General features: G+C 37.3%; 1 protein-coding gene across 1 annotated transcript in view; it reads right to left on the bottom strand.

Annotated features, from left to right (window-relative positions):
• Nucleotides 1–10,102, bottom strand: part of LOC119836565 (retinal homeobox protein Rx-like) — a 14,620-nt gene extending 4,518 nt beyond the window's left edge. Inside the window, exons 1-3 of the mRNA XM_038361947.1 lie at nt 9,717–10,102; nt 4,217–4,362; nt 3,545–3,682 (exon numbers count right to left, since the gene is read on the bottom strand). Of these exons, the coding sequence (XP_038217875.1) occupies nt 3,545–3,682; nt 4,217–4,362; nt 9,717–9,786 (354 nt within the window). The 5' untranslated portion in view covers nt 9,787–10,102. The remainder of the gene's footprint in view (nt 1–3,544; nt 3,683–4,216; nt 4,363–9,716) is intronic.
• Nucleotides 10,103–10,308: the final 206 nt, after the last annotated feature.

Here is a 10,308-nt window from a genome sequence, read left to right as displayed (position 1 = left end):
TAACCCCCTCCCGCTGGTAATTACCAAATTGCAGCGGTGCTCGCTTTAACTGCGCCCGAAGAGCACTCAGCGCTCAAACCGCTTAATTAAACTATTGTTACTCGCGCACTTGTACTCCATTGCCCATATCATACCTAACGAACGCTTATTTACGATTAACTCCCATTGTGATCGCTATGCATTACTCCAGTGGTAAACAGAATTAACACAGCGATTTAATCGTGATTGTGAATGAAAAATTATACATTATTTTCGATACTTTGAAGTCTGCAGTGCAATGAATGGTGCGAGGGAGTACAGCTAAACAGTCGTGTCGCTAACTCGATATCGGAGCAAAGAGCCCTCGTGCCATGAATGAGATTCATCAAGCTAAGCCCAAGACGCTAAGCCCGATGAGTGTGAAGGATCAGAACATCGAGACAATGGAGACGAAATTCTAATGAGCGCCGTGAATGCACCTAACGAGCTGAGAGCAGATCGACGCGACGCGCTGGTGCAGGCATCAGCTCCACCAGGACACAGATACAGTTAGCTGTGCACCTACTGCGGAGAGACAGCCAATACGGGCATGCTTCTAGCCCCAAACTGTTACACGCTTGTCGAGCGTTACGAGCACTTGTGCGGAGTTTAACATACAAATTGATGACATTATTGGAAATAAGGGAGATACATTATCGTGAATGAGATTTTGTGTCATATTTTTGTTTAAATTCATATTTACCATTCATATTAAGAAATTAACAATATCTTCATCTGAAATCAATGAAATAAATGATCGACGAAGAAATGTATCGACGCATCTCCGAGACATAGTATTAGTATTATTAACGAAATCGAGATAAAGCATATGCCAGAATTACAATTCTCATTATTTATAAGATGTTGTTCGCACCAATGGGCACAGCGTCCGCGGCCACTGCAAGGCGGAGTCGACGTCCCGACCAAGTAGCAAAATGCACAAAAAGATTACGTAAAACCGCTCCAATTATCACAATTAACCGCTACAAAAAATTTAATCGTTTATTTCTATTTAGCGTAACTAGTTGGACGTTTAAAGTAAACTACTGTGAATTAAGTCATTTATGAAATTGTGCATAATTATAAGATTCCATGCAATTGTAAGGGATTTCAAGCGGAGGAGGTAATCAGAGGCGATTAGCGAGGCGGAGGCGCGGCAAACATTAGCGCTGTCGACGCGAGAGCATAATGAGCGGAATTAGCGGCCATTGTGCCCGCCCCCCCCTACCCCTCACGCACCCCGCACCCTGCACCCCGCACCCGCCGCGCCTGGACCTTGCGCAACCACCGACACGCACCCGCACGGAGCTGATGTTAGGTAATTGATTGCTTGTTATTGGCAACAACCAACCTGGAAGCAAAGCACTTCGCAGCACGATACACGTCGGCACCGCCTGTACTACATGCTACTTGCCGTATTCTGTAGACCGTAATTTGCTGGCGAGAATGAATGTAAAAAATGCTTCGTTTGTGATGACATATGTGGCCAGATACTCTTGATAAATGGTGAATAATATTTTATTGATATTATACTGTATTTCATACAACATTTATAATATACACTATACCACACATTTAAGAGGCTATAAAACCAAGAGCCTAATTTCACGACCGGATGCTGCCGTTCGTTAGTGGAGGGTAGTTGGCAAATGATTAGATATTAAAAGTCGAGGTGTGACGCAATCTAGCGCGCATTGTCCGCGCTGCGGTCGGTCACAATGCACGTAATGTTAATTACCGCGCGATTGTCGTCTGCCCACTGGACACTGCCCACTGCCCACTACACGATGCCAGAACCAGTGCTAACTCGCCGCTAGCCCATCATTGTCCGATTCTTAACTCACCGCTATTCATTATTCATATACGCCTTCAGATTTAATTCACTATTTTATATGTATTTCTGGTGAACCAACTTCTTACCTTAAGGTATTATTATGCAGAAAATATACAATCCTATTTAATGTTTATTTATAATTTTTTTTATCAAAACCGCAACAAACATTCAGAACATCGATATATTTATGCAGGCACTTTCGATTATTCAACGAATACTACGAATTTATTGTATTGCTCTGTTTTTTCGAATTTCCAAAACATACCTTTTAATTACCCAAATTAGACACGTGATTAATCTCTTGAATTCCATTCGGTTAAACATTGCTAATTGCTGTTAATATATGAAATCCGCACAATTACTGCGCTAATAGCGCTTTATTACAAAATTGAGACCAATTTACACGAAACCCAAATGTGTTACGTGATATTTCTCCCAAATGAAATTAAACTGTCCCTCATAATTGTGTGCATATTTTTGTCATACAATTTATATACTACAGTGTCACAAGCATACTCTGAGTGGGTAGCGCTTAAAGTAATTACATTAATTTATTTTTTCACTTATGAGTGGTTTTGAAGTCAGTTAAATTTTTATTAAAAAAAAAAATTATGATTAACTCACTTTACCCTCTAAGTTGCAGCAAACATAGACCCGGGGTTTTTCTCGTATGTTCCAGTTCACGTGGGATTTCCGGGATAAAAACTATCCTATATCCGTCTCCTGGTTCTAAGCTACCTCTGCACAAATTTTCAGCCAAATCGGTTAATCCGTTCTTGAGTTATAAAAAGTGTAACTAACACCACTTTCTTTTATACATATAAATATCATATCTAACTTTACTGGTGTTTATGCTAAAAAGACTTTCCTATTTATAATCCCTACTAATCCTACTAATATTATAAATGCGAAAGTGTGTAAGAATGTGTGTGCGTGTTTGCTATTCTTTCACACAAAAACTACAGAACCGATTGCAATAAAATTTGGTACGTAGATAGTTGGACAACTGGAATAACACGTAGTAGGCAACTTTTTATACCGATATTCCTATGGGATACGGGTAAAACTGCGGGGGAAACCGCGGGGCGCAGCTAGTATTATAAATACGAAAGTAACCCTACCTGTCTGTATCTTCTTCACATCTGACCCCATTTGGGTGAAATTTCATATGGATATAGCTTGATTCTCGTGAAAGGACCTAGAATAGTTTTTATCCTGGAAATCTCACGGGAACGGGGACTGCGCGGGACAGAGCCCGGGACTGTCTTCCTTTTCCTTATTGGTAATAGCATTCATAATATAATATTAGCATAGGAAGTAGGATAGAATGTATTTTGTATAAAATCATGTATTTTGACGATTCAAAAGTGATTCTAAAGAAGTTTAGCTGAATAAACAAATTAAGCAGTTATGGACATTCAATCTACTCGCACGAAACTATTCAACTATCTCACTGCTTCTAGACATAAAAATAGTGCACCTGTTTATTTGTACTTAAATAACAATATGAGGGAAAACAAAAATAAGACGTAACAGAAGAAAGCCGACATGCATGATATAAAGAGCGTGTCTAATGTCGCAGTCTTGGACACCGTCTGCATGGACGACCCTTAGAGTGAACTTGCCAAGCAGTGAAATCTTGTTAGTTTAAACTGCAACTTGTGACACACAGAAACCAAAGCACAGTCGCACCTGTACCCTCGCCTCGCTGAGGTCGAGTCGCATGGCCAGCTCCTCCCGCGTGAACACGTCGGGGTACTGCGTCTTGTCGAAGGCGCGCTCCAGCTCGTGCAGCTGGTACGTCGTGAACGTGGTCCGGCTGCGGCGCACCTGCTTCAAACGGGGACCAATAATCATCCCTTCATTTAACAATGAATAAGTAAGGGTAATAGTCAATTACTACAATTTGTCTACCGATCCTATTATGTAATAGATTTAAAATATTAGCAGTCTATTTACAGTTTATCTTTTCATCGTCCAATGTTTTTCTCTGAGCGGAGTTATGAATACTGAGCTAAATGAGTGAATCTCATTTTATAACTCTAAAATTGCCAACGTTATCATCAACTTGGTTAAACAAATATCAAAATTATTTCAGCAATAAAATAATGTCACGTTTTTACAATTGACAAACATAACATTCAACTATTTAGTTTAGGTACATGTAGCCAAGCTGGCTGGCTCTGAAAATCAGGCTTTGTTAAAAATTCATATTTTAAACTTCTCTCGCTACCTTTCACCACTAGCTTTACATACGAAATCTTTCAGTCGCTTTTTCCAAATTTAACCAAACTCGAAAATTATTGACTTGCTTAAGGAATGGTATGCAGTAGCGCAATTGATAAGTTATGTTAAGCAAGCTACCTTGCGTGGCCTGCTGGCGTCCAGCTCCAGGTGGTCGGGCAGCTCGGCGCTCGGCTCGGCGTCCGGTTCGGCGCTCGGCTCGGCGTCTTGCTCCACTTCATGTTCGGAGTCTGAGTGCACGCTCTCGCTTTTCAACTCCACGCCGTCTGTGATATATAGACGTGGAATTAGGGGATTGTAAACAGAGTTTTAGAAATATTCGTCGTATTATGTATAGTATCTTTTTAATTAATATTCAAAATAAGTTTTAGTAAATTATTTATTTATACAAATTAGAACTGAATTAGGTATATAAAGAGAGGTTAAGATTGAATACTTGAGTATATTTTGGTTACTGTATGTGAGTAAAACCGCCTGACTATCTCCTCGGTACACAGGCTAACGCGTGAGCGTAGAACTGAGATTATAGAGTAGTAACCCTAGAGCACACGGATCTTCACTTCATATGGGTAAACTTAACACTTAAAATAAGATTAGAATATAAGAGAGTACCCAACAGGAAAATCTTACGATACACACGCACGATCAACTTAGTAAAGTGTACCTACCTACGTAATAATACTGTCCTATTTGTGAACACCAAACAAAGCCATATGCAGTTCGCGAATAACATTATATCAATCAATGATACAATGCGACATGATAAACACGTTCATTTCAATTAGCATGCGATTACAGGGGAGGTCAATTGCTAAAACTTTTCCCATCGACCACGTGACATCGATCTTTTAATCCGAACTGAACCCGCTACAAGCCGCCACCCCAGAACCCTGTAATTATGGAGCCGTTCAAGGTAAAAGCGACCCAACGGCCCGAGCTTAAGCCGCAATTTGGCATGCCGCAGCATCGTCATCGCACTACCAGCAGTCAGTTGTCGACAAACAAAATACGCTTTTTGTAAAGCACTTAGCGTCACTCGACGTTAGTTGCGCTATTTATTTATTGTAATAGTATTTTTGTAGTTTTGTAATTGTTGCATGGAATTAGTACGGTACAAAGAGATTACAAGTTATTGTAAAGAGACGAGGGGCGACCTAATGCGGCACAATTATATTCCGCCGGCCCTGAACTCTCAGCTGAACTGACATTCGGTACAAAGTTCAGAATCACAATAATATGAAGACGCAAAGGAAATTTAATTATGTATAACACGTTAGAAAAAATACACTATGTCATTACAGGCTCGCTCATCGAAATTATGCAATTATATTCTCATTCATTATTTATGTTAGCAAGATCTAATACCTTGTAGGTACAAAGATAACAGTAGTACTTTTATAATGACGGAAGATTTGTAAATGATACCAAGCATTTCATGTAAAGACAATCATAAATTCCGACTCATAAAACCATACGTGCCATAGCCGAAAGCCAAAGTGCCAAAAACATCAATAAAACGTTGTCCTGGTTAAGATTGGGTCAAAATAAAATAAATCGTTCTGACTTGTCTGAAAAGCCCTTATCATATAAAATGCTTGTTAAATTGATCCGATCAAATATATCGACGAACAGATACAATATTTTATAAAAACGAACAAGTGCATCACTGCTTCAAAAGCAGATTTGCATGATGGCTGTGTTATTGGATTCTGAACCGTCTCCAATCGCGATACGGGTGTTCAGCCGGAGCCTGCAGAGCGAAGCCGGAGGTAGGCAGCAGGTCGCGTAACGAACAACACGTTGAGTGGCAATTTGACAGGATTAGCGCGACGCACAGATCATCGGCGAGCCTTTCCAGGTAATTGGCAAAAGCTACACGACAACTTATTAAACAACATCAATTGGCTACAATTGATACTACTTATATACATTATACTGTGTGCCATAATAAGTAATAAGAACACTCGTCAGTTTGTTTCAGCTGCTTCATTTATTTCATTGTTTCCTTGAAGTGAGACATACTTTTGAGAAAGTATAAAAATGTTACGAGAAAATTTTTAATAACTTCAAACAAAATGAGTCTTCATACTTGCTTCAATAAATGACTATATTATTATTACTACAGTCAAACACTAAAATTCTTTAAATGTAAATAATATACGGTAATACTAAACAGCTTGAAGATCGGCGTTGTGTGCAATGAAGGTTTTCTCGTGTTTTGCATGTTAAATATTAATGATGAAAAACCAACAATTGAAGCTAAGGTCATCAAAATTTAATCCAAGTACAAAAAAACATTGACATTTTCGCAGTCACTCATACTTATGCTTTTTCAAACCAATAAATCCCTAACTACAGGCAAACAGCGAAATACATAATATATAAATCAATAAATTAAGGCAACACTCAAAAGGCCATGAGATACTTGACTGAACGCACTAAAACTTGTCAATTTATGCATCATCTTCTCAGATGTTGCTAGTTAATTGTCGACTAGATTTCCGTCCTCAATTTTTATTGCTCATTCCCTTAAAAAACTTAAAAAAATCTTTCATTTTCCTCATTAGAACTGGTATGGAATGAAATTCCCCTGCGCCTGTCTTTTCATCGAAGTCCAATTAAAAAAATGTGCATAGTATCATTTAAGGTACTAAAATCCGGTATTGTCTAATAAAAAAACAAAGGCTTCAAGCTGTATTTATGAATACAAAAGAAAAGAGGATAATACGTAACGTAAGTACTGCTGCATCAGTATGATTCCTCAACAAGCGTCAGATCTCATTAAAAAATATATTAATCACTGGGCGGAATGTTAGATCTCATGCAAAGCAATCTTGCGATATGGTAACATCTCACAACTTTAGCAATCGCCTTGAACACAATGCGCCCTCATCGCGTTCCGCAGCCTGTGCTGTGTATCTGAAGCGACTACTGACTACTTCCACTACTCTGCTTTGTGTCGAGGGCTCTCTCAGGCCGCGCGGAATGCGATAAGTACAATATTTGGTTTACACACAATGTGTCAACACAATATTACTAATACCCGCTATTATTCGGCCTATTGCGAGCCGCCCTACCGTGAACTATTACATATTTTAATAAGCATTTAACCCCGACCCTCCCGGGCTATTTTAATCTTTATAAGAAGCAGTTACAGCCTAAAATTCAGTGCATTGTGTTATTCTGTAAAACTAATACAAATCCGATATAATGAAGCCGCGGGGGGCCGAGGGTGCTTTCAAAGAAAAATCGAAAATTACAAGTTATTAAAGATTATTTTATAGAGTTATGATTTTTATATTCTAAAGAGTAAACATAGGCAATGTTGGTGGTTTAATGTTGCTAATATGTTTACGTATTCTTGGGAGTATTTTAGTCTAGATGTTTGTCCCGGCTTATCAAATATCAAAAATATAAAGTATAGCCTAAGTTTCCAGCAAAAAATTTTTACACTACTTAAATTATACGTTAGGTACCAGCAATTTGGTATGTATGTAGCTACCTATTGCAAAGGCATTTTTTCAATCGTTATATCGTTCGAATCGAATGTCCGATTTAAAGTATTTTACAGGTATTGAAACGGTCTTTAAGAAAATCTCATTAAATGAAGGAGAAGGAATTAATAATATGGTGCGATTATTTTCGGAACTTTTATCAACTTTTAAAATGCACGAAATACATAATTATACTGGCATAACTACAGTAGTTGGACATATTATGGTTCCTTAATACGTACATTGTAGAACATTTTTTGTTCTATAGTCAACAGTTTCCGCAGAGCACGCGAAAACAGATTTTTATGACAAGTGCTTTCATACCTTGGGTTATATTATGGCATTTTTAGATGGGATCCTCATTTTTTTTAATATAATATGGCCATTATCTCAGTAAAGATGGAGCTTTCTAATAGTAAAAGAAATTTTGAAATCAGTCCAGAAGTTTTTGTGTGAAAACATTACAAACATACGTACAAAATCACAAATCTTTCCACTTTGTAAAATAAAAGTTAAGATGAGAATTAAATCACAAAATAGCATCGGTTTTTATTAATTATGTACAATTACATGTTCAATGATTCATTTTAATTAATAATTGGATAATTTCGAGTCTTGGTGATTAATTATTACCTAGATATAATTAATTCACTTATGAAAATTAATTTAAAATGTAATCAATAAAATTACCGAGATTAACAATATCATTATTATATTTATGGAAATCATCGAATAAAAAAGGTCTATTAAGTAATTGATCTATAATTAGCAAAACATAGAACAAATAAACCGTAAATACACCTTAAAATAACTAATCCGAATTAAACTTTATTTCAGTATGTGTTTCCATTAAGTATACTTATTTGTAAAATGTTAGTACATAATTGGATTGTTTATTTCTCAATGTTCAAAATGTTATGAAATACAAACTAAAAGGAAGCTCGAACTCAATGCAAGCTCTGTACCTAAAATTTATAATAACTCTTTAGTTGTATTAATTAACATACCGGATTTAGCATTAGCAATGAATTAATAAAAATCGGTATTTTGAAGAAATTTAACAGTTTCGTCCTAGTATCAAGTGTCACAAATTTGCTGTATATCTGCGATAGGTAAAGAGTACAAGTACGAGTTGAATTTTAAAAGTTCTCGAAGAAGCCCGAGATGCAGAATGACTAACTTGTCGTATTCTCATTAGATACTAGCCTACTCGCTACTGAGTAGTATAAGTAGCTACCATTGGAATTGGAAGCTAATAAACATTTTATAATTTGAATTTCTTCTACACATTAATGAGTAATGTAATAACGCAGATCCTTACATCTACGCGAGACCTTAACTGTCAGAAAATTATACAAACCCACTGACCACTTTTTGATTTCTAACGCTTGAAGTGTGTAAACATAACTACTTTTCATAAATTTTAATTACCTTTTGTAATTATCTTTTTATTATTAAATAAGGTACCGAAACGAATTATACGCTACTAATATTATCTTCCGTGAAATATAGTCCAATTGTTTGAAATATTTAATGTTAGTTTTGAATCAATATGAAAATTGATTACTAAGCAATTGCATGCAGGCGTTCTTTCAATATGTCTTCGTATCCCGATTTGCCTGATAAATGACAGAACTTTAATCCTATTAAGTATTTACTTACAATAAAGCGAATAAAATAAAAAAAACTATCCCCTTTATTCCTATTTGTATTGAGGCACTGTTTTTACTGATGTAACTGCCAAAAAAAAAAGAAAACTGGCCAAGTGCAAATCAGACTCGCATACCGAAGGTTCCACAGAAGCGGTCAACTTGTGCTATCTTGTAAGCACGTTGACCTTAACATAAGTTAGATGTCTTAAACCAATGCTGAGATAAAGTGGAAGTTAGTTTTCATATTTATGACTTTCTTATCTTTCATTCACATTAGCTACAAGATTGCTTCCTAAGTACTCTAGGGGTTCTGTTGTGATATTGCATAAACATGCTTGTAGGCTTAATAATTATTATAAATATCAAAGGGTGTTTGTTTGTATGTCTTCTCGCAATGGAGCGATTTTATTATAGGATTTTGTCTGAAACGTTATAGGATAGCGGGCGAACTAATTAAAGTATCCAAAATATTACCATTGGAGACGTGGCGGTGCCCCAGTATGCTGTCGATGGTGTAGGCCACGCCGCGCCGCGCACTCGACATGCCGACACTAACGCACTAACGCACTTACGCACTAACACACTCACGCACTATCCGTCCCACACTTTAGCTGTTATATTGTCCTACCCAGTCACTTTCACTTCATTATTTAAAAAAAAAATCAAAGACAAGCTGTCAATAAAAAAATCACGATAACGTTACAAAATATTTGGGAAGGTGTAACCCAAGCTTTAGAGTTCGAAAAATTATCAAATGATTATTTCAATAAAAATATAATTGAACAAATGATTCCGCGACTGCAACTTTGAAGTTTCGAAAGACGGTAATGTGATTCGCGATCGACGTGTGACCTCGCAGAACTTTTGTCAAACTTTGACTGAGGTCTGTAACTTATTGTAGAGGTCCCGCCTCGCAAGGGTTATCGTCTATCTCTCTCTCGCGCACTCGCGAAGGTATGGCGCCGTCCCGCTCGCGGAGCCCGCCCCGGAGCCCCGCCATTGGCCGGTTTAAGTGGGGTGTGTAAAGTGCACTGTTTCTACTTGATGTCAGTAAGATGCAACTAAC

The sequence above is a fragment of the Zerene cesonia genome, chromosome 25 (assembly GCF_012273895.1).
Source record: "Zerene cesonia ecotype Mississippi chromosome 25, Zerene_cesonia_1.1, whole genome shotgun sequence".
Taxonomy (NCBI): Eukaryota; Metazoa; Arthropoda; class Insecta; order Lepidoptera; family Pieridae; genus Zerene; species Zerene cesonia.
The sequence above is the reverse complement of the archived record's forward strand: the minus strand, read 5'-3'. Positions and strand labels throughout refer to the sequence as shown.